This window comes from Eschrichtius robustus, chromosome 9, assembly GCF_028021215.1.
Source record: "Eschrichtius robustus isolate mEscRob2 chromosome 9, mEscRob2.pri, whole genome shotgun sequence".
In the NCBI taxonomy this organism is placed as follows: Eukaryota; Metazoa; Chordata; class Mammalia; order Artiodactyla; family Eschrichtiidae; genus Eschrichtius; species Eschrichtius robustus.
The window spans coordinates 9,534,758-9,558,717 of NC_090832.1; the positions used below are offsets into that span (position 1 = coordinate 9,534,758).

Genomic DNA, 23,960 nt, shown 5'->3' on the forward strand with positions numbered 1-23,960 from the left:
TCATCCCGAGCCTCTCCTGCTGAAGGCCCTACCTTGACAGCTGCACCTGTGCATGGCCACACCCTGCTCTCATCTCTCACTCGCTCGGCCTCCCCAGCGCCACTAGAGCTTACCGAGCAGGTTAAGTGGTTGCTCTGAGAAGTGGGGCTTGGAGAGCGTGCACGGGCCTCAGGCTGCTTCCGGGCTCCAGACGGTTCACCCAGGGGACCCAAGCAGTGCCATTCTGAGGCCCCTAACATGCTCCCCAGGAGGCAGGAACCACCACAGGGTAGCAAGCTAATCTAGATCACAATGCCCTATTTGTTTAAAAAAGGCAGCTCTATTCCTGCCCTAAGCAGCTCTCTCATTTCTGGAGAAGTGTGCTGTGAGCTCTGACGTCTCAGGCGGCTTCTCCAAGTGGCAAGAAGCCTGCTCTCAGGCCAGCCTCCCCGACGTGACCGCGTGGGCACTAAGGGACACCCCCCCGCCCCCGGGAGCAGGGCCGTGCCTGAGCTCTCACACCAGGGCGCTGGTCTGCCTAAAGAATGATGAGCATGAAGCATTACTTTACAAAAACACCTTCCCCTCTTCTGAAACCCTCTCTAAAATTCAGATGATAAACCATCTTTAGTAATCCACGTATGAAATCAGCATCAAGGGAAGGCCTCCAGAATATTCCAGGGTCTTCCAGCCACACGGCTATGGCTGCCGTCAGTCACTAGGGGTCAGGAGAAGGAACCGTTTGCCAAACAGATAGCTCTAAATAATCCTGTTTGTAGTCACACTGGCCTGACCGCCTGTGGGAGGACAGCTCATATCCTTGAAGGAAGAAACCCAAACCTATAAAGGAAAACAGCCTGCGTCTCCTTCCAGGACTGGATGGTACCGGGAAGCAACGGTCGGTGGGGAACAGTAACCCACCCAGAAAAATGCCTTCACCACGTTGTACACCAGCCACGTTCAGCGTTGACCCCATCCGACTCCAGATGTGGGTTCAGACCTTGAACACTGCACCCCAAATGGTGGGTTCAGGCAATCAAGCCCGTGACCACGCAAGCTGGGGCTGACTCAGCTGTGGTCAGCTCCATGGGTGCCGCCCTGAACCCAAACACCACGCCCTGGAGTGTGGGATGGCCCAGCAGCCTAGCACCCTCCAGAGCTCAAGATAGTCTAGTGTCCACTTGGGGCCTCCCCCTTCCCAAGCCCCTCTCAGCCTTCACTCTGTGATTCTCTGCTCTGTCTTCTTTGTGGACCTCAAATCTCCGACCACAGAGCTGGCACCAGGAGGCCTGGAAACAGCAGGTGCAAAGGGCAATCCAGATTCTCCAGGCATCCAACAAATGTTACAGCCTCTGAGACCTCTAGCCTCTGCTCATCAGACAGTCCCAGATGAAAACGGCCCCCCGGCCTAACAAAGACCCCTCATAAGCCACAGCCCCTGTATCCCTGAGCTTGGCTGCCTTCAGGGGCACATGCACCTGCAAAATGGAACTAGTGATTCACAGACACACCATCCCCTGGACCTGTTACTCAGAGTGTGGTCCTCAAACCAGCAGCGCTGGCGTCACCATTGGCTCCTTGCTAGAAATGCCGAGTCTCGGGCCCCAGCCCAGCCCTGCTCAGTCAAAATCTGCATTTTAACAAGATCAGCAGGAGATTCACGTGCTTGAAGTTTGAGCATGCTACTGCCCCCCAAACTCAACAACACCAGAGAACCTAAGAAGATCTGGGGGGGGGGCAGGGAGTATGGGGACACATGGAAGGATACGGTGAACCCCCTTTCTCCAAATGGAAGTCAGGAATTCACTTGTGGGAGTCCCAAGCACCAGGGTAAGTACACTTATCTGGTGATGGAAACCTACGACCTCCTCTATTTGGGTAAGGGAGGAATGCATAAATAAAGGGCACAAAGAAGCCTCATCAGTCCTGACTCAGGGCTGGAAACTGGTGTAGCCCCAAAGGCCAACACTGGAATCTAGGAACACCTCGTTATGTGACGCGTATTGGAACAATTTCTACAGCAGGATTTTCATCACTTTTGCTTCTGACTCTCATCTCCTGGTAAATCTGAGGGGAACAGCTCCATTGCATGTGAATCACTGTACCCCACCCCCCCACCACCGGCTCTTTCACAGGACTGGTGAGGGTCATGACCCCTGGAGCCCAGAAAGGGAGATAACTTACATATTTATAGGGTCATCCACACCTACCTAGTCCCTGAAGGAGCGCCCAGATGACCCTAAACATACAGAAACCCAACCACTTTTGCCTGGGCTTCAGGTCTGTCTTATCACATTACTGCACACCACCTTGGCAGGATGACTCAGTTTTGCCGTTGATACAACTGGTTTGGTTTCATGATTAACTGCATGGGATCTGGAGCCAGATGCCTGGGTTCAAATTCCCTCCGTTATTCAAGCCTCAGTCTCCTTACCTGTAAAATGGGGATAACAGACCCTACCTCACTGGTTACTATGCGGATTATGTGAGTTATGACCCCCAGAGAACTTAGAACAGTGCTTTATAAATGTCGCTGGTAAATGTCTGTACACTGGAGGATAACCAGGAGAAATGAGGGGACCAGGGACCAGGGAAGCACTGAGCACAGGCCCAGGCACTCAGGAGAAACCGGTAGATGCTGGCACGTATGCTCCTTGCTTATGGAGCAGATTTTCCCTCCTAAGTCTGCATTAAATCATGTTGAACACCCTCCCTGACCCCCGGTGGGGAGTGGGGCTTGTTTTCCTCTCATTCTGCGGAGAGTGAGTGGGCACAGATCACAGCTCTCATAGGTGACCCACGTGCCCGGGGATGACGCAAAGTGGAGATCAAGGATGCAGGCGCCCATCGGAGCCCGCCCTCCACGTAAGCTGGGGGCAGGAGAGCCCGGGCCCCGGGGCCTCACCAGAAGAAGGAGTTGCCCCACTCGGAGCTGTCATCGCCCTGCTTCTGTGCCCGGACAGTGAGGTCGAAGCAAGACCCATCGTTGGGCCACGAGAAGTAGAAGACCCCTGAGTTGAGGCTCTTCCTCAAGGCTGTGAGGCGGTCCTCCTCCTTGGCCTCTTCCTGAAGTGGGTAAAAGTCGGTGGCGGTGATTTTGTAGATTTCGGCCTCTGGAATTCTGCCCACAGATGTGCAGCCTGTCACCAAAACCAGGAAGCTCGGGGAGGTGCCACCTGGAAGGGAGTGAGACACGGGGGCTGAGGATCACGGGCGGCAGAGCGGCTGGCGGTGACGGGGGTGACGGGCAGCCGGGCTTTCAGCTACAACCATGCAACTTCCTGTTCCCGCCTTCGCATCCCCCAGACCTCGCCTTCCTAAACTCCATGGCTCAGGGGTCCGCCCCATCACCTGAGCCCGAAGCCTGGAGCCGTGGTTCCAGAGCCCAGCCCCTGTCCCGCAGCGGCACTGTCACCTGCAGCCTGTCAGAAATGTGAATTCTCGGCACCACCCAGGCCTCTGGGGCTGGGCTAGCAGGCTGCGCTTACCAAGCCCAGGTGGTCCGGCTGCCCTCCAGAGTCTAAGGATATGCCTGCCTGGGTCCTTCCCAGCCCCACACCTCAAGCCTCTCAAATCCACCCTCCCCACGAATCCTCAGGGCCCCAGCCGGAGTCAGTCCTCCCAGCTCCATCACTGGAGCGGCCCCCCAAACCCGCTTGATCGCAGACCTCCCTCCTTTGCTGAAATCCTTCCAGGCTCCCACTTGCCCACAGGGCTGAAGTGGGAACATCTGGGACCTCCGAGCCACTCCTGCCCACCTCCTGCCCCTTCCCACACACGGCGCCCAGGGTCCAGCAGCTTTTACAGGCCGTCTCTGCAGCTCCTCAAATGCGCCCTTGCACCCCTGGGCCTCTGCCAGAGCGGCCTTCCTCACCTCCCTCCCGAGTCACCTTCCCACCCTCAGCCCCTAGACCAGCAAGAGCCTTCCCAACGCCTCTACCCAGCCCCCTTCCCAGGGGAACTCCTCTCCACCCTCCTGGGGTCAGGTCGGCAGCACCTCCTCCAGGGAGCCTTCCCTGCTCTCCCAAGACACTGCTAGGCGTCCCTTCTAAGGGCTAAGTGGTAGCCCTCGTCACACACAAAGCTAACAGCCTCCTTCCCTGCATGTGTCTCCCAGTAGATTGGGGGTTCCTTAGGGGCAGGGCTCTGTTTGGTTGTCATATCCCAGCATCCTGGCATTGCATACGGCGAGTGTTTGATGAACACTTCCTAAGTAGGCCAATGAGAGAGCAGTTCGAGCCTCCCCTCCCCCGGTGAAAGGTTACCCCACCCAGTGCGGACCCCACTGCCAGGAGGAGGACACACCCCTCTCCGGGGACGCCACCACACCATCCGTGGCTGTTTTCTGTGCCACAGCAATGCTCTCCTCTGGGGACAGTGGGGACACTGCCGATAGTCCTCTTTTTCAGGAGAAGGAACTTGGGTAACTAGCCTTTAGGGGCTGGTGTGATTCTGGTCCAGAGCACGCTGCTCCCGTCCTACTGAGGTTTAACGGGCCCGAGCCCACCAAGATCTACTCCAAATGCTCAGTGGTCGTTACCCGGAGCGACGGTGGTCAGCGTTCTTAGATCTCTGGACACTTCGCTGAGACCCCCAAGACTGCCAATTCCACGGGTCCCCTATGCTAGACTCCTTCCTCACACCCCGAATGGGAAAAAGCGTCCTGCTGGGGGTCGGGTAACATCTGGTTTTTATTAAAGAGCCCTTCATGTGATAAACAGGTCACCACTCGTACCAGGCCTACCGGGGGTTGGGGGTCACATACAACAGGCAACCATACTGGCTCGTATCCCCCCTCTCCAGTCACATGATCAGGAGATCATTTTGAAACAACAAGAATAAGGCACTTATGCCGTGGCAGTGACAGGTTGTCAGGGGGCTGAGTCCCTTAAGTAGAACAGGCGTCGTTTCTGGAAGACAGGTGGGGTTCATGTGGGGTTGCCATCCTCAAATTTCAGCCTCACAAATACAAATACTCCCCCAGCCTGTGCTAGAACCAGTGCCCATGCATCCCATCTGCCTCTTCCGATGGGCTCAGCATGGGGTGAAGCAGAGTTTGAGAACTGTCCCCTTGCGGTGGCCAGAGGACAGCCCGGTGGTCTGGGCTGCGAGCCCAAGATCAGACTCTGGAGGGGGTGGGTTCCAGGGGAGGCATGGAAAATTCTACTTTACATCTCTCCATCCGAGTCGTGAGGTGGGTTTCTAGCACCACTTCCTCAACAGCCTCTGCGTCGGGGGACCAAGTCCCTGGCAAGAGTTCCAGGGTGCTCCGAAGACAGCACGCCCTTCCTGCGCAGGGCAGTGGCCCGGGGGAGGCTTGGGGCGGGCGTGCAGCCTCAGGCGTGAAAAGGCTCTCGAAATATATGAGAGCAAAGGGAAGGGGCCGCCACCGCCAAGGCATCGGGCTCCCGAGTCCTGGGACGAGGGGCTCAGGAGAGAGTGAAGAATAAGAAGAGCCACCATGTGGGAGCACGTTGGAAGCAGATGCTTTAGTGACAGTTAATCCTCAGGGCGATGCTTACCGTGCGCCAGGCGCCATTCCACAAACTTCCTCCCAGCACCCCCATTAGGGAGGTACCATCTTTAGCCCCATTCAAAGGAAGGGAGACAGAGGCACAGAGAGGGTGAGTAGCCTGCCCGAGGTGGCACAGCGGGGAGGTGGGATTCGAATCCACTTTCTGGCTATCCCACCCGGGCAAGTTACTCAAGCCAAGTCTGGTTCCGGAGCCGGTGCTCTTAACCACGTCCTTGCAGAAGTACGGCCAACCTGCCTAACAGCGCTGCTATTTTACACAAGAGACCGTCCCCGGGGAGCTGAATCACTCGCCCAGTGCACAGCTGGTGTGTGTTGGACCAAGATGCAAACGTGGGTCTCACCTTGGCCCAGGCTCCATCTAGCCATAAGGTCCAGCGGCCTTCAACCACTTCGGCTGTTGTCTCTCTAAGAACTGTGGGTGACCAATGCACCTCTCGCTCATTTTCAAATTGACACCAGAAGTGTTCATTATTAGTTTAAATGGTTGTGAGTAATATATTTTCCAGCATGTGCTAAATATTGACATGTAGAAATAAAACTGTTGTGGGCCTCTTTACCAGCATCCAGTGGAATCTAGACGGTGATTCATACTCATCATCAGCTGTTGCTTAAAGGAATCCATGAACAAGATCTTCTTTAACAGACGGGATTTTTTTGTCCCATTTCCAGTCCACTTTCCCCACAGAACTTCATCCGAATGTAACATTTTGTGCTTCACCTGATCATATTGTACGGCAATTTGATTCTGAAGCTACAAGTCTCTAAAAAGAGTTTCTTCTGGCTTGAGTTATCACTGCAATGATTTTTAGTACACGATCGGTCAAACGGTGTAAACGAAACATTTTTGTTAAATAATTGTTTAATAGAAAAAGTAAAGATTTGTTGGAAAGGCTTCTCTTAATGGGATGGATGGGACTTACAGTTCATGGATAAATATTATTTATTGATGGAATGAAACTATCAATAAATTCTATATCAACTCTAGTTCTATTTTCCATTTTTATAGCAGTAAACACTAAGAGACCTTGTTTACATTAATAAATAGGTGGGAACAGAAAGGGCTTCATTATAGAAATGTCACTCAACTCTTCAAACTCCTTCTGAGCTACACGTTAAAAAAAAAGAAATCACAATAATCTATCAACAAAATTACTGTTAATGCTGTCAGCTGATTCCCCAATTACTTCTTCCATTTTGTGGAAAGCAAACAGTTGACTATCATCTGGCTTGTCGACAAATTCGTTACCTAGTCATTGAGGTGACTGACTTCCTCAACTGCTGACAGTATTCTGAACTGTCCCTTTGTTTGGCATCCTAGAGGCATTTACTTCTGAAGCGGCTCACCACGGTGAGATTCCGGGCAGGGGAAAGCTAAGAGGGCAGACGGGTGGTTGTGGATGGAAGAGAGAGGGTGAGAAACCAGCCCCTCATCACAGGACATTTTTAGGCAAACCGATTACTGGAAGGAGGTGAGGACTTGGAAACGCTTCTCAGATCTAACCATGTCCTGCACCGTGGACAGTCTCTGTGACCCCCCAGAAGAACAGCCCTAGGCCTCCGTCCCTCCAGGAGGGGGACCTGCCCGGCCTGCTCAGCCTGGCAGGGGTCACTCCAGCCGTGGCATCACCCCGTCGACCCATCTGTGTAACAGCCCCCGTGCTCTCATGCACTGCAGGAGACAGGGGCTGGGGGCGGTACCGTGAGGATGGTGTCGGCCTGTGATCCCACACAGAAGGCGTCTCTAGAGGTAAAAGTGAGGCCGGTGGGACTCGCCCACCCCAGGTGTGTGAGAAATCCCCTCTGCCGTCACCTTGAGCACGGGATCCAAGCTGTGTTTCCAGTAACCCAGGATCAATTTTCTCACGGCCCAGAAGTAAACTGGGCCTGGGACGGGGCTGGGGATGTATCAGAAGTCATTAGTCAAGGCTGAGTCCAGGGGCTTGAAACCAGTTAGGACCTTGTAGCAAGGCAAAGACAAAAGCCAAGCTTGCCTTGGCCTCAGAAGACGGGGCTCTGGGCTCTGCACGCCTCCAGTGGCCTCTGGGGCCTCAGACAAGTCCCAGGCCCTCTCTGGGCACCAGATGGGCTCCCCGTCCCTTCCAGCTCCAACACTCTGGTTCCAGAGCTCTGGCCCAAGCGAGACCATGCCTGGGTGAGAGGTTGCCGGCCAGAGTCAGGTGAGGAGGGGGCGAGGGCAAGAAATGGGTCACAGGCCAAAAAGACACGCCACAACCTGGTTTTCTGGGGAGGCGGCCGTGACTGTCCCCTCCCGAGAAGAGAGTCCCCGACTCCTGTCCCCAAACACCAAAAGCCTCCGTCTGGAGGCTGAATTCTGAGCTCAGGCTCTCACTGGGGGCCTCCCGTGCCGCTTTTTCCATTGTTCTCTCCCCGACTTTTTCCAATACAACCCTAAGCTGGACTCCGGTGAAACGCAGAGAGGACCCAAAGGAATAGTACTTTAAAAACTTTTTTGATGGGACTTCCCTGGCGGTCCAGTGGTTGACTCCGCACTTCCACTGCGGGGGGTACAGGTTCGATCCCTGGTCGGGGAACTAAGATCCCACGTGCCACGCAGCTAAAAAAAAAAAAAAAAAAAAAAAAAGACACGCCACAAACAGAAGAGGTCACACCCGCACGCAGAGGCCGCCTAAGTGTGCAGCGTGGAGCAACGGAATGCAACCACCTCGATGTATATACTTGTTCACGGGGATAGGGCTTCAGTTTGGGAAGATGAAAAACGTTCTAGAGACGGATGGTGGTGATGGTTGCACAACAATGTGAATGTCCTTCATGCCACGGACCTGTACGCTTAAAATTGCTTAAAATGGTAAATTTTATCTTATGTATACTTTACTACAATTTTAAAAAGCCTCCAAAACCTCAATATCAATGCAGAAATCCTCTCCCTCAACACCCAGCTCCAAGTCAGAGCTGCCCAGGAGAAACCCTGACCCCTGCAGTGCCAGGGTCCGAGTCTCATCTGTGGCCACCTGTCGTCCATCATCTGGCTGGGAAGGGCAGGCGCTGGGGTCACGATGAGTCAGGGGCAGACACAGTGGTTCATTCAGGGGCAACGCTGGGCATTTTCTGTGTTGGGTTTTCTCTGTGTTTGCTCGGCCTCGAGTTCTCTCCCTGGCCAGATGCGTACTGATCTCAACCCTGGGTGCCTACAAACTGTCTTACCTACTCGTCTGCTGGTAGAGGGTACTCTCAGATCCGTGAACATGGGACTTGGGGAGCCTAGGCTTCCCCAGCTGTGAAGTGATGAGCTGGGGCCAGCGGAGCCCGGAGCTCTGCCCCTGCCCCTTACCAACGAGCTCAGAATTCTAATTACCTGTATCCACCTGCTCATCTCAAGTACCTCTTTATCCTTCCCTGCCAAGAAGATGAGCGCAGTGAAGGCAGCGGTGCACTGACAGCTTTCACCAGCTCCCGGGAGCCAGCTGAGCACATCACATCCCAATTCCACACTGGCCTGAAATCAGCCACGGTGGGTGCATTTACACCATGGAAATTGGCAAACGCCACCTGTCAGGGATTTCCCCCCAGAGAGCTGGAAGTCAAACAGTGGAGAGCACACCACTGGGTATAAGTATTAAAATAAATTATTATTATTACAACTGATGGCCATCCCCTTTCAAGATTTGCTGGAGAACACTGCCTTCCCCGAATCTCAAAGGCTCAGAGAGACTCAAAATTCCCTCCCCAGAGACGTTCCATTCTGCGGTGACTGCCCAGAGAAGTCAGCCCTCAGCTGGCCTGTGCAGACTAACCACCACCAGGAGTCACCGACCTGAAGGCACTCAGCCTGGGCCACACACCTAATTCTCCCAGAAAGACCCACCCCCTGCAGAACAGCCTCCCCCAACACTCAGTACCCAAGTTCAGTCCATGTTCATTCTCTCATGTAAGCCCCTTCAGAACTACGTAAGATAGACTTGAGGCAGTTTTCCTGCTTTTAGAGGAAATTAGAGATCAAATTAACTCAGGTCAGTCTGTTGAGAAGCCGAAACTAGATTCGAGGAGGGCTGTCTGGCGGAAGGTTTACAGGACTGGCACGTACAGTTTCACAGGCTGTGCACTGTACAACTCCAGGAGACGCAATTCATTAGAGACCTCAATTTCTTCAACCCCTGAGGCTATGAAATAGGGAGGCCTTGAGAGCTTAGGTGAAAAGGGAGTTAAATCCCTATAATCATTGGGATAAATTCTTTCCATAACTATACTCTCACTTTCTATGCTTTGTACTGTGTATGTGTCAGGAAGCCCAGCTCCGGGGCTTATTGCAGGGGCTCCACCCCCTTCCTGCTGCCATTTCAGAGAGGAAGGAGGGACTTTGGCTGTCCATGAAAATCTGTGAACCTGTATATGTTTCTTAATTTCTAACATAAAAGGCTATTTTCACTGAGGTAGATTGAAATTGAACAACTGCCCCAAGTTAAGAGCCTGAGGGGAAGTCTCTCTCTTTGTACAGAGGCCTTCAGCCTAAGAAAATAAAAAGGGGCGGCCGACTCCCACTCAGGCTGGTTGTCTCGGTAGCAAATGAAAATTGGAATTTCAATCTGTGCCGCTGACACCCTCCACAGGTGGGGAAAAAAACGAAACAGACCATAGTCCTGGGGTGGGGACTTGCAGTGGGAAAAGAAATTTAAGTTAAAGCCAAACACTCCTCAGTGTAACCAAAGGGAATTTGAAAAACTCAATGACAAGGCCCAATCCTTCCATCCTTCAGATACCCTGGGCACTTTCAGAAATGTGTTGAGAAAGGCCAAATAATCCTGACATCCCAAAAGTCAAACGCATTCTCACCATGCTCAGGGAGCCTTCACAGCCCACCCTGCAGGGTGACACTGGCGGGCAGGGCTGAGGGTATTCAGAGGACACCAGAAATGGGGGCTGGGGACCAGAGGTTGTGCTCACTCACCCCTCAGGGGAGGGGGCAGGTGGGTGGAGGGCTGCAGGCGGGGAGGAGGGCCTTGTCCAGGGCAGCTTTAGGAGTTGGTCACCTCTCTCCACTCCCTGCCCCGGGAAGAGCCTGCTGCAGCTGGACACCCGCAGACACCCTGGCTCACTCTGACAATGTCTCTGGGCGCTGCCACCCTTCCCAGTTAGGACCAGTTCCCTGGAGCTGATCTCAAATCATAGCCCAGGAAGAAAAGCTTTGCCCTGGGATGTGGGGAAGGTACTGCTTTCCTGGCCTTGAAATCTCAGCCTTTCTGTTCCTTTCAGGACAGAACAGCCTGGTGGTTGAAGGAAGCCCCTGCAGCCAGAAAGCAAGAGTTTAAAACCCAGTCGCCACTTGAGGACTGCCCGACTTTGGGCTAGTGACATATGAGAAATGGACCATTAATTTATGTACAAGAAGAATGTTGCCAAGTATAACTAAGATGCCAACAACTGTAACATATCTTAATGTCCAGGTGTTGTAATATAAAAAATGTGTCACAGAACAGATGAAATATAAACCCTTCAGCTCTCCGCCAGTAACAGTTCCTACCTCATAGGTTGCTGGGAGAGCTGAGTCAATAAATTAAAACACTTAAAACGGTGCTAGCACAGAGTGAGCACCATGTAAGGTTAGCTGTCACCCTCATATCCTCATGACTGAGGAAAGGCCTCAGGAATTTTTCATAACCTCAGAAAAAAAACTGCTGCAGGGGAAAAAACCTATAGAAACCCTTGGCAGGCAGCACATCTTCATGAAAAAAGCAAGGGTCTGGAGGCGGCTAGATCCAGGTTTGAATCCTACCTAAGCTTCTTAGGCAAGTTTCTTTTACCCTCTGAGTCTGTTTCCTTTACTGAAAACAAGGATAAAGATACCATATCACACTGACTTGTTTTTTAGGATTAAAGAATCTAATGTATACTTAGCCATTGGCACAAAATAGACATTTAATAAATGCATTTTGTCATGTGGGTACTGAATGCTTTTCCTAAACACTGTTGGGAGATGATCAATGTCACCATCATAGTTCAGAAAAAAACCATCCCAACAAAGAAAAGATCAGAAAAGTGATGGCAAACGACAGGGCTGTTCTGTCAGCTTTCAAAATCCTCAATCCAGGGAAACAGCTGCTCTGTGGATGTGGAGATGCTCAGCTCGGGAAGAGCCTGCGTTTGGTAAACGCACAGCCTGCTCTGCTCTTGGCCCCGTAAGTCCTCGGAGACACTCAGCTGTAAATTAGGCAGCTGCGAGGGGAGGAAGGACACGGCGGCTGCAGCCCCAGAAGTGCACCAGGGCTCCCAGGAGGTCCGGGAGCGCAGAGGCGACCCAGTGGCCCCAACACGGAGGCGGTGACACCCCACCCCAGCCTACGGCTCAGCCCCTCGAGTGTCACACCGAGAAGGATGTCCACCTGCTCCTGTAATTCTCGGCCCCTTCGAGTCACACTACGCAGCCCAGTTCTGAAGCTCCTTCCCTTGCTCTCGCTCACACCCACCCTTGGTGCCCGACGGTCAGGTGCTGGTGGCCTTTCTCTCCTTGCCAACAACGCCCCGCCCCGGCTCCTCTCCCTCAAGACACACCCAGCAAGTCCAGGGGCTCCGGGCCTCTGACCTCCACCTCATCTGGAATACAGATCTCTTGTAAACAACAAACAAGCCCCTGGGTTGACCCCTCCACCTCCAGACCAGGCTGGAAAACCTTAGATCCTGGTGGGCGCACGATGAAGGTGCGCTTCCTCTGCATCCAGGGCAGGAGGCAGCAATGGCAGGTGAGGACCAGGAGGTCACCTCTGCGCTCACCTGGACCTCCTCCCCAGCCCGGAGGAGCTGGCTCAGCGAAAGAAACATTTTACAAGATGATAACAGTTAAAATAAAACGCCTAAATCCCACAGTCTTTCCACACTAACATAAGAGAGGCTCTGCCCGGCACCAGAGATCTATCTAGCCGGGGGGGTCTGACAGCTGCTGCCCCTCGGAGCGGGTACTCACCGGACTTCAACCTGAGCTCCCCCAGGCAGCCATAAGCATCAGTGAGCTTTCCATACTGGCCTTTAATGACCTCCTTTTCTTCTGGAGCTGGGGAAGAAACACAGCACAGACTGCATCAGCCGAGACTCCTGTTGGAGTTCATTCACTGCAGCTTCCAATGCAGCTCCCACCCACTCGGAAAAGAACACGCAGAGACAATAGCTCGGCCCCAAGTAATATCTGTGAAGGTTTGAGGATCAGCAAATCACTGAGCTGCAGTAACTGAGACCTTCCCACCAAAAGCTCGCTCTCTGGAAGCTCCGACAGCTGCCTGCAGGCTGGAGAGGAAGAGGGGAGTCCCCGGCTGGCAGAGGTGTGAGGGTTCGAGCCAGGGGCAGGTGCTGCAGGCCGGCCCCGTCCCTCTGCGCCGCAGTCCGTATGCTCAGAAACAGCAGTGAGTCATCGCTCCCTGATGGGGAGGACCTTCCTTCTTAAGTACCGTCCACTGGAGGCTGCTTCGTTCAAGTGCCCACCTGCCCCCAGGGACCAGCTAACGCATGGGGGCTGAGCAGGAGGCCTGCGCCCAGTGAATCCCAAGGCAGGCTGATGAACAGAGGCCCCGGGTCTTCAGCAGTTACTGGAGACGCCCAGGGCGAGGCCCAGCCTGGTGCAAAAGCGAAGGAAGAAAAACTGACAGAGAGAAAGACTGTTAGAAGCAGGGAGCCCTTGACCTTGACGATGATGCCACAGACGCCATTGGAGATGCCGTTGGCTGTTAGAGGGGCCAGGCCTTTGTACCCCTTTCTCGGAAGAATGTTTCTAAATGCACAGAACAAAACATAAACACGGATGAATCCTCAAGTGAGGACCTGGCAAATACCACTAGGGAGACTTAACGAGGGAAGCAGTTCCTCAGCCTCAACTGAATTCATCTATTGAGTTGGCCAAAAAGTCCGTTCGGGTTCTTCCATAACATCTTATGGAAAAGCCCGAACGGACTTTTTGGCCAATCCAATAATACAAGGGCTCTCCATCTGGGGAGATAGAGGAAGGCCTGGGCAGATACCGGAGCTTCACGGATAGCTTGTGGGGGAATCTGTATGATCTCTAAAATTGTATGCAAAAATTTTGATGTATATTTTTATGAGGCTAATTTTCATCAGAATCTCCAAGGAGTTTGGTTAAGAACCAGTTTAATAAACGACATTTTCCTGCAACAGTCGTGTGAATTTTTCTAATTGATTAGGTTTTTTTTTTTTTTTTGGGGGGGGGGGATAAGGGAGAAGAGTAACCTGAAGGTAACTACCATAGCCCTGCCAACTCCATCGACTTGCCTCAGAGGATGTGGGGCAGCTGGGAGGTGGTGGAATGATGTATTAGTCTCCACCACTGCGGTAACAAACGACCGACCACATACTCAGTGGCCCAAGACAACACAAATTTGTGATCTTATAATCCTGCTTGTCCAAAGTCTCTGAAATGGGTTTCACTGGGTTAAAATCAAGGTGTCAGAAGGATGGGGTTGCTTCTGGAGGCTCTAGGAAAGAAGCCATTTCCCTGCCTTTTCCAGCTTCTAGAGTCTCCTGCATTCCTTGGCTCCTGGCTGCTTCCTCACTCTCCGAAGCCAGCAATCGCATCACTCCCACCTCTGCTTCCATCTTCATACCTCATTCTCTCTCCTTCTCCTGCCTCCCTCTTCTATCTGTTAAGGACCGTTGTGAGTACGCTGGGCCCCCAGATAACCCCAAACAATCTCCCATCTCAAGGCCCTTAACTTAATCACATCTGCAAAGTCCCTTCTGCCACGTGTCATAACATTCACAGGAACTGGGGATTAGGATGTGGACATCCGAGGGGCCCCAGATGGATACAACCCAGTTCCTAGAGCCCACGGGTCTTTAGCTCCGACACTGATGATAATGAGGACACGGCACCCTCTCCATCCCCGAGTCTGCTCTCTGCCCAGGGTGGTGACAAACCCGCCATTAAGGGACAGGCCCTGTGCCCTGTGCCATGGAGCCCTCCTGGAAGTGGCCTGCTCCCTGCTCTAGGGCAGGTGAAGCTCTAGGACAGGTAAAGCCTGTGAAATCGCAACCCCCCAGGTGGAAGCGAACTGCCCCCTGCGGGCCCTGTTCAGGGCCACACATGGTGTCTCCCAGTCTAACCAGGGAGAGGTAAACAGGCAGCTCCTGGTCCTCACCTCGGTGGACAAGTTGCTCAATGCAAGAGAATAATTCTGACATGAAAAAGTCATATTTTAACCCTCAGAGCTTTACAAAGCCTTTGAACAGAACCCTGAAGCCGGAGTATCATCTGGGTCTCACTTTGCTGACCCTAAAACAAGGCGGTCTTTGTGCATTCATGCACCTCTGCAAATAGTCCCGACCGAATAAACAAAACCCTGGGAAACTGCCAGCCAAAGTAACGTGGTCAAATCCACACTTCACAGGTGGGAACAGGGCTTCAGGAGAAGCCGTGGAAACAGACTGACCCCCTGCCCTGCTGGATCACAGAGGACAAGCCCACATACCATGTCCCCCGCCCCCGCGCCGGGAAAATTAAACAAACACAAACAAAAAAGACTTTCCATCCTATTTTAAAAACAAACAAGCACAACGCCACCAGGCCACTTTGTCCCATTCGAATCCTGTAAATGATTGACTCCTGAATATATAATCAACACCATTATCCCCGACATTCACATGTGGTAACTCACGGCAGGTCACGACCTTAGTGCACGTGACAGTCCTGGGAGAAGATGCTTTTGCTCCAGCACAAACAGACTGATGGTAAACAAACCAGGTGGCCTAAAACATCGAAATTTTCTCAGCTCTCGGTTCTGGAGCCTGGAAGTCTGGAAGCAAGGTGTCAGCGGGCCACACTTCCTCTGAAGGCCCCAGGGGAGGGTCCTCCCACCTTGTCCTGGCTTGTGGCTGTGGTCGTCAATCTTGGCCTTCCTCGGCCTGTAGCTGCGTCACTCCAACCCCTGCCTGCATCGTCACGTGGCTGTGTGCTCCCTGTGTGGCTCTGTGTCTCTCTCCTCTTGTAAGGGCACCCATCACACTGGATTTGGGGCCCCCCTCCAGGATGACCTCAATTCAACCTAACTAATTACACCTGCAATGACCCTATTTCCAAATAAGGTCACATTCCAGGGTACCAGAAGTTAGGACTTCCATGGATCCCTTTGGGGGACACGGCTGAACCCATAAGACGTGGTACCATTTTCCTCTGGTGAGCCAGCCCACTTAAAGCCCAGACTCCCGGCAAACCGTTTCTCCTTTTCTCCACGCCCTCCTCTCCGAGGCCCCTTCTGACCCCTGCAATGTGGAAGCAGGATGCGTCCCATCCCTGTGACGCAGGCCCCCTCGCGGCCCTCACAGCCCCACCTCCAGCACTCCCGGAGGCCTGGCCTCCCGGGCAGCCTGTTCCGAAACTGCCCAACATGCCGCCTGCCCCAAGTAACTATTTCCTCACTTAGTGTCGAAGGAAGAAGAAATCAATTTTGCTCTTCAAAAGGGAGCTCACAAATCAAATACGTACGAGCCTCAGGCAGGTAATGAATGAATGAAGCTGCCGGAGGGGCCATGGGCGACCAGAGGACACATGCCCCTTCTGATGGGGGCACACGGTCCGTTCCCACCCTTTTACCCCAGGAGGACAGGCCAGCCCGGTGCCAGCAAGCCTCCAGTTTTTCAAGAGAAGTAGGATACTTCTGATTTTTCAGTGTTGGCAACCAATCCAGATTTATTTTAAGCATCGTGTGGGCTGCACACCTCTGCAGACCGTATTTGATCTGCCCGTTGGCAACTTCTGTCCTTCCTTACTTAATGTCTCAAAAATAGACTATGCCTGTCTTCCACACTTTTTTGCATTTCCGGTAGGTTTTTCCATGTGAGAATGTTTTCACTTCCCCTGCCCACATCCCCCCCTCTCCCCCCGCATTGGCCATGACTTTCCAGAAAGTCCTCTCATTTACACTCCCCCCCTCATCCTCGTCCACCTCTTGCCCAGGGATTCAGCAGTTCATTCAGTGGGCGTGTATCTGAGAGCCAAATGCAGCCGGCACTGTCCCAGGCACAGGGACCCAGCAGGGATCCAAACAGACCCAAACCCACCTACACCAGAGTCAGCCGAGGCAGACACTGGGCAGTGGCAAAGAAGGGACACATGTCATGAACGGATGAGTGATGACAGTGGCGGCCAACCCGGTGGGGCTGGGAGCCGGGAGCCGTGGCACTGACGAGGCTGCCACAAAGGTGGTGAAGCGGCAGCACCTACTCAGTGCCAGGAACCACACAAGCTTCCTGCCAAGGGGGACAGATCAGATCAGTAGCACAACACAGACAGTGACGTGAGCTAAGGAGAAGAAGTGAGCAGGGAAGAGGGGTAGGAAGTGGGGGCAGTGTGACCTTTTACACAGTGGGGTCCGACAAGGCCTCTCACTGCAGGGGCGACCTTTGAAAGTAGATGAAGGAAAAGAGAGAGATGGCTGCCTGGAGGGTCGGGGAGCACAATGGGTCCAGAAGAGCACATGCAAAGGTTCTGAGGCGGAAGCATTCTTGGCATATGCAAGGGATAGCGAGGTCAGCGTGTCTGATAGAGGAAATGGAGTTGGGGACACATTGCAAAGTGCTTTCTAGGTGATAAAGAGACTTGGGGTTTCACTCTGAGTGAGGGGGAAGCATTGCAGGGTTTTGAGGCTCACTCTGGCTGTCCTGTTGAAAACAGATCCTAGAGGGGCAAAGGAAAGGCAAGGAGACCAGTTAGGAGGCCCTACAACGATCGAGGCAAGAGAGGATGCTTGGACCAGGGTGGTAGGACTGGAGGTGCTGGGAAACGGTCAAATGCTGGTAACACGCGCACGTGCACGCACACACACGCACTTTTCTATTATTGAAACTTCCAAAGAAAAGCAGACTAGTGTAATAAACCCTATGTATCCAACAGCTCCGACTGCTATCAATTCACGCCCAACCTTACTTCATTCATACCCGTCACCCACTCTCCTACGCCTCAGATCAGTCTCCTCATGTGGGCCTCAGACAATATGCATCAACCAGCGTCAGGAATAAAAACTATGGGACCCCATCCCAGCCCTACTGAATCAGAAACTCTGGCCTTAAGACCCAGAAATCTGTGTTTTCACAAGTCCTCTGGGTGAGAAGCACTGCCCGAGATTATTCCAAGTAAATCCCAGACTTCACGTCATTTTATCTATAAATATTTCTGTACGAATTTCTAAAAGATAAGGGTTCTTTTTAAAAAGGGAGCACAATACCATGATCAAATCTAGAAAAAAAAAAAGAAAAGTAACCATAATTCCTTAACATCATCAAATATCTGCAGATATTTTGAAGGCAGAACCAGAAGGATCTGTGGACAGACCGGATGCGGGACATGAGAGAAAGACAGGGTTCAAGGATGATGCCAAGTCCTGCTCCCAAACAACTGACAGGATGGCGTGGCCATGACCCCCAGTGTCTGTGAAGACGGACGGGCCAGGTCTCGGAAAGGCACTGGGAGCTCAGTTCAGACAGGCCCCAGATTTCGAGGCTGGAGTTATGCCATCTGGAGTTACACAGAGACATCGGCTGAAGATACAAACTGGATGCCCCCAGCAAACAGAAGGTACATAAAACCATGAGAGTCGGGGAGATGGTCTGGGGAGTGCGTGGAGGGGACAGAGTGTTTCAAGGCTGGGGAGACGGAGGAGAAGAAGCCAAAAAGGGGCTTCCCTGGTGATGCATGGTTAAGAATCCGCCTGCCAATGCAGGGGATACAGGTTCCAGCCCTGGTCCGGGAAGATCCCACATGCCGTGGAGCAGCTGGGCCCGTGCGCCACAACTACTGAGCCTGTGTATCACAAGTACTGAAGCCTGTGCGCCACAACTACTGAAGCCCGCACGCCTACAGCCCGTGCTCCGCAACAAGAGAAGCCACCGCACCACAACGAAGAGTAGCCCCCGCTCGCTGCAACGAGAGAAAGCCTGCGCGCAGCAACAAAGACCCAACGCAGCCAAAAATAAATAAATTAAATAAATAAATTTTTTAAAAAATCAGTTGTATTTAAAAAAAAAAGAAAAGAAAAAGAAGAAGCCAAAAAGATATACGAAAAGCCAGCAGTGCGTGGTGTCAGGAGCCTGGAGGAGAGTGCTGACAGGAGGCACGAAGGGTCAGTGAGGTTGGATGCTGCCCTGAGTCCCGTCCCACCAGGACTGAGCATTCATCACTCTAGGTACACACAGGTGAGCCAGGAAAGAGCAGTTTCCGGAAAGTTGAGGGACAAAATCCTGAATGGAGAGGAAGAGAAAAAACAGAGACCGTGAGTAGAGACAATTCCTTGAGGAACTTGTGTGTGTGTGTGTGTGTGTGTGTGTGTGTGTGTAGAAATGGGAGGCTGTAGAGCGGGAAGTGGGGTCTAAAGATTTCCCTAAGGTTTGCACGCTGGTAGAAATGATCCAAGGGAGGTAAAAGCTGCTGGAGGAGGAGAGAGAGGGGACCCGCCAGCAGTACCCTGGACTGGGTCATGGACCCGACGTGTGAATGGGGGCTGCCTTAACACAGAGTCCATCCACGCAACAGGAGAGGAGGAGGACACAGGGACAGATATGGTGGGTGGGTGGCCACGGCGCAGGCAGTGGGTGGAAATTCTCTCCTCGTTGCTTCAGTTTTCTCAGTGAAATGAGAAGCAACCCGTCAGCTCGAAGCGAGGAGGCGGAGGTGAGGCAGAGCTGCAGGGGGAGGTGTGGAGCTGCAGGCGGGAGGGGTAAGGGGATATAGGAGCATCACTGAAGGGTCTGGGGACCCTGAAGGGGCAATGAGACCCATCGGTGTGGTGGTGGGTTGTCTCCAAAAACTTCCAGCCACACAGAGGCAGGTACAGGCGAGGAGAGGAGGACCTACCCAGTGGTTTACCAGGTGAGTAGTAGCGAGCAAGAGAGGGGCAGGGGTGGGAGGAGAGGGGCAGGGGTGGTGTGTGAAGGGGTGCAGAGGGAGGAGAGGCATGGGGGTCGGGAAGTGACTGGAAGAGGTGGCAGGTTCACCTCCTGCACTGTTGATGGGAATGTAAGTTGGTGCAGCCACTATGGAAAACAGTGTGGCGGTTCCTCAAAAGGCTAAAAATAGAGCTACCATATGATCCAGCGATCCCACTCCTGGGCGTACATCCAGACAAAACTCTAATTTGAAAAGATACACGCACCCCAATGTTCATAGCAGCACTGTTCGCGATAGCCAAGACATGGAAGCAACCTAAATGTCCATCGACAGATGAGTGGATAAAGATGTGGTACACACACACACACACACACACACACACACACGGAATACTACTCAGCCATAAAAAAGAATGAAATAATGTCATTTTCAGTAACATGGATGGTGGATTGGGAGTTTGGGGTTAGCAGATGCAAACTATTATATAGAGAATGGTTAAACAACAAGGTCCTACTGTATAGCACAGGGAACTATATTCGATATCCTATGATAAAGCATAATGGAAAAGAATATGAAAAAGAATGCATGTATATGTAAAAAAACATTTTAAAAGAGGTGGCAGGTTCACGGGACTGTAGTCCCAGCGGGGTCAAGGTGGTTGGAATTGGGGAAGTGAGGGATGAGCTGGAAAGATGAAGGTGGAAGATGAAAAGTGGTACGTCTGACACAGAGGGCGGATGGAGTGTCTGGGCCGACAGAGAAGAAGGTAAAATCGTCAAGGAACCAGGCGATTTCAAAGAGGGCCAGGTGGCAACGTGGTTCCTTGGTGTGCATGGACAAAGGCTCAACAGAGCCTGCAAGAGAGTTCGACCCTAGATTAACCTCCAAGTCCTGTTTCCCTGGTGACCTGATAAACCTTGTCTACAATACTAGATGAGATGGCTTATGATAAAAATAGACCTGTCTGGTAGCAGGCATTGGACCGGGAGGAACCACAGTCGACCAGAACAACGATGAGGCCACAGGGACCCTTGGATGGAGCTGTCCTTTGAGGGAACCTGGAAGCTCAGCTGACCACCGACACTGGATCCTATCGGGGCGTGAGACTTCTCAGCAAGACAGCCCAGGTACCCACACCGCCCTGGTACCCACGCCGCCCTGGCATCCACACCTCCCTAGCACCCACACCCCGTGAGTGACCTTACAGGGCTGCTGTGAGATGACTCCAGAGAAGAACGCTCCGTGCAGCCCCGCCAGCGAGCTCTGGTTCCTGTCCTGGATGCCAAGTGGGGTGCTGACAGTTTGGATGCTTAGATGGGCCTAGGAAGACCTCCTGGTGGGCGCTGGACATGATATTCCTCGTTGACTGCTTTTATGGTGGAGGGAAGGAGGATGGCCTGGAGGTGGCAAAGAGGAGCCTGGGGGGACACGCATCCCACCCCCGGGTCCAGTGGGCCAAGGGGAGTGGAAGAGAAAGGGCTCCACTGCAGGGGGAACAGGGCTTGCCCCAAAGCAGAGCAAAGCTGGCCCGGGATTCTGGTTCTCAGGACAGACCTCTGTCATCAGACAGAGCTGGGGCCGGGGCAGGTCTTGTGGGAGCCACAGGCTGTAGCGAGAGTCTGCTCTACTCCAGGCCAAGCAGGCCATGTTCCTGGTCAGCAGGCCAGCAGTCTGGATCAGTAATCAAACCAACCATGCGTGCTTCTTTCTTCCATAATATTTTCCACAGTAACACACCTTAAGGAAATTCCATCAAAGCCCAGCCCACAGGTCAGAAAAATAAGTAGGTCAATTTAACAACGCAGACGGCCCAAGACTGAGGTACCATTTGTGGCTGCGTTCTTGTGCCCAACGTTACACCAGCTTCTTCTATTTCATGGTCTCAAAAGGACAGAATCATCAAGATCAAGGTCAACGACTTCTTCATGTGCTAATTCTGAGCTCAGCTCAGACTGCCTTGTGGCTGTTCCTTCCAGAGTTATCAGTTGGGAGCTAAAGCAGCTCTCCAGAAAGACAATGGTTTTCCTCGGGCAGGCGGGCGGGTGGATGGAGGCTGCTGGAGGGTTGCTAAGCAACGTGGAAATCAAAACACCAGCCTGAAACAGAAGCTTGAGAGCCCAGACAAAAGCCAACTGGGCAGACACACCAGCCCCGCTAAGAAACCTTCCTGCTCTCCCCACCACCTCTCCCTCTCCCAAAAGTCCAAGCCACGTGAAGGGCAGGTTGGGGAGTGCACCCCAAAAACACGACCTAAGCAGAAGCACTGTCTCCCAGCAAAGCTGTGCATATGTGCGCCACCCAGCCAGAGGAAGTAAGAGGACAATGTATGGTCTCCTGTGGCCACAGCTGGAGAAGCAGCTGGATAAACTCCCCTCCCTGCACCAAGGTCAGCAGCGGCTGAGGTGACCAGCCTGGAAGAGGAGGCCGGCTCCTCGGACAAGAGGGCTTGAGCGCTGGGCTGGACACTGAGCCTTTAGAGTTGAGTCTTTTTTTCCCTAAAAAGAAGGGATCCGGGCCTTTAAAAAAATACTGACACAGTGCTGACTAGGCTTCTGATGGAGCCAGGCGACGGGGGCGGCAGAAGTCCTGGTCAGCAGTGCTTACGCCGGCAGCATGGGCTGGGTCAGGGCACCTGCAGGGCCTCCCACCCAACAGGGAACAAGAATGAGCATCTATTACCCCCTTTTCCACAAATGTGTGCAAGCTATCTTTAGGCATGGGGGAGAGGTAGATCCTTCAGGGCAGAGTTCACGGGCTGACCACAGACCTCACTGCTGGGCCTTCTGTCCCCCTCCCCGGTCCCCACAAGTGACTCCCCCCCGGGGCAAGTCCCGACGTGCCACTCCCTCCTATAACAAACCCTTCAGTGTGCTTCCCTTGACTAACAAATTAGACCCAAGGCCTGGGCCGGGTGCTGAAGTTTCCTCTCCCAGCTACTTGCCCAGTTTCTTCTCTAACTGACCAGCCAAGCCAGTTCCTGAGTATTTTCCCCTCTTTTCTTCCTTACTCAGGAAGAAGTACTTCCTTACTCTACCTGAGTGCCCCTCCCAGCCCTGCTACAACCCCACTGGAGTGCCTCGTCCCTCACCGAGAAGCCCTGTTTCCATGCATGTACACACACACACACACACACACACCCTTACCTTTAGAAACCATGTCATGTGATCCATATACACCTTCTAATGCTACATGAGGTGCACGGAGGGAGCGGGGAGAGAAGGGGAAAGTCACACCCTTTAACACTTCAATCCCATCACTCAACAAGGATGCTAGATGCCTACTGTGCTCCAGGCACTGGGGGAAGCAGCAGTGAGGCAGGGATACGACCAGCAGGAGAAGCATCCTTCAGGAAGCAGGTGTGATCACCTGGGTGATGCGACGGGCAGACCTGCGTGGGATCCGGCAAGGCAGCCATCTCTGGTGACCCTGATGAAGGGCTTCAGAGTACCAAAGGGCGAGCACCAGAGCCTGCCTGAAACTGTGTCACGGAGAGTAGGAGGAGGGAGAGTGGAGACAGCGCCTTCACATGGGGGAACGGAACAGAGAAAGGAGGCGGGGGGGTTGGGGTCGAGCAAGGGTGTTTCTAAACATGAACCGTCTGTTGGTGCAACGGTGGAAAGCATCCAGCTAGGAAGGGAAGGGAGGACGCGGGGAGCAGAGTCTTCAGAGGTGAGAGGGGACAGGACCAGCGCAAAGGAGGAAGAACAGGAGCACAGAGGTCACGTGCCCTAACGGAGGGAGGCGGTGCCACCGGCACGGGGCAGGCAGGGGAGGTGACGGGGTCTGTCAGAGTTCTGCTTTAATTACTTGCATTCTCTCAGTGAAACAGGGAGTGAAATCATTAGCAGAGAGGGACAAGGTATTGAAGGCCTGAGATGAGAAACAGTCATCCCGGAGGGCGGAAGAGAAACCTGGCTAGGCAAATGCAACGAGGCGACCGGACCAGCACTGGAAACCCTTAGGAAGCTGTGACAGACAAATCAGTGTGGTCGGGTTTTTCTCCAGCTGCATCCAGCAACATGAGGGTGTGCACGCAGCGGGGGGAGAGGACTAACGCAGGGCCAGGGGTTTTGCCTGGCAAGTGTGAAGGAGAGAGTGGTTGAAAGAGGGGAGAGCGTGTGCAAGAGGAATCATCAGCATGGATGGGAACTGAAGCAGGACAAGGAGGCAAGAGAGGATGTGAGGGCAGGGAAGGTGCTGGGAAGGTTCGGGGGCCGCAGACTCAAGGTCTGAGTAGGGGTGCTGCGCGGGTTAGGAGGGCAGAAGGTAGCAGAGAGGACGCTTGATGCTGAACTTCCAGGGCGGTATAATGACTGGTGATGAGAAGGCCAGCGGCGTGAAGGGGGATGGAAGGAAAGACTTGGCAGTGAGGAGGTGAGAGCAGCTAATGGGCACGACCATGCCTAGGATGGGACAGGAGAGGTGGCGGAAGAGCTGGGTGAGCCAGGAGCCCAGCCCTCTATGAATGGGAGCATGGCCGAGAGGCAGGCAGTCTTCCAGGGAGGGATAGGGACCTGCGGGGGAGCAGCGGTGAGGAACACAGACAATGACCCCGCCTCCAGCAAGGCCGCCGGGTTTGGGGGAAAGCATGAA

At 53.3% G+C, this 23,960-nt stretch overlaps 1 protein-coding gene across 5 annotated transcripts in view; it reads right to left on the reverse strand.

Moving 5' to 3' along the window:
- Positions 1-23,960, reverse strand: part of SYNJ2 (synaptojanin 2) — a 115,143-nt gene that overhangs the window by 69,103 nt on the left and 22,080 nt on the right. For all 5 annotated transcript variants that reach the window (XR_011075041.1, XR_011075040.1, XM_068551718.1 and 2 more), the window contains exons 2-3: positions 12,450-12,536; positions 2,885-3,155 (exon numbers count right to left, since the gene is read on the reverse strand). Coding sequence is in view for 3 of the 5 variants with exons in the window: in XM_068551718.1 (XP_068407819.1) it covers positions 2,885-3,155; positions 12,450-12,536 (358 nt within the window). In the remaining 2 variants the exon portion in view is untranslated. The remainder of the gene's footprint in view (positions 1-2,884; positions 3,156-12,449; positions 12,537-23,960) is intronic.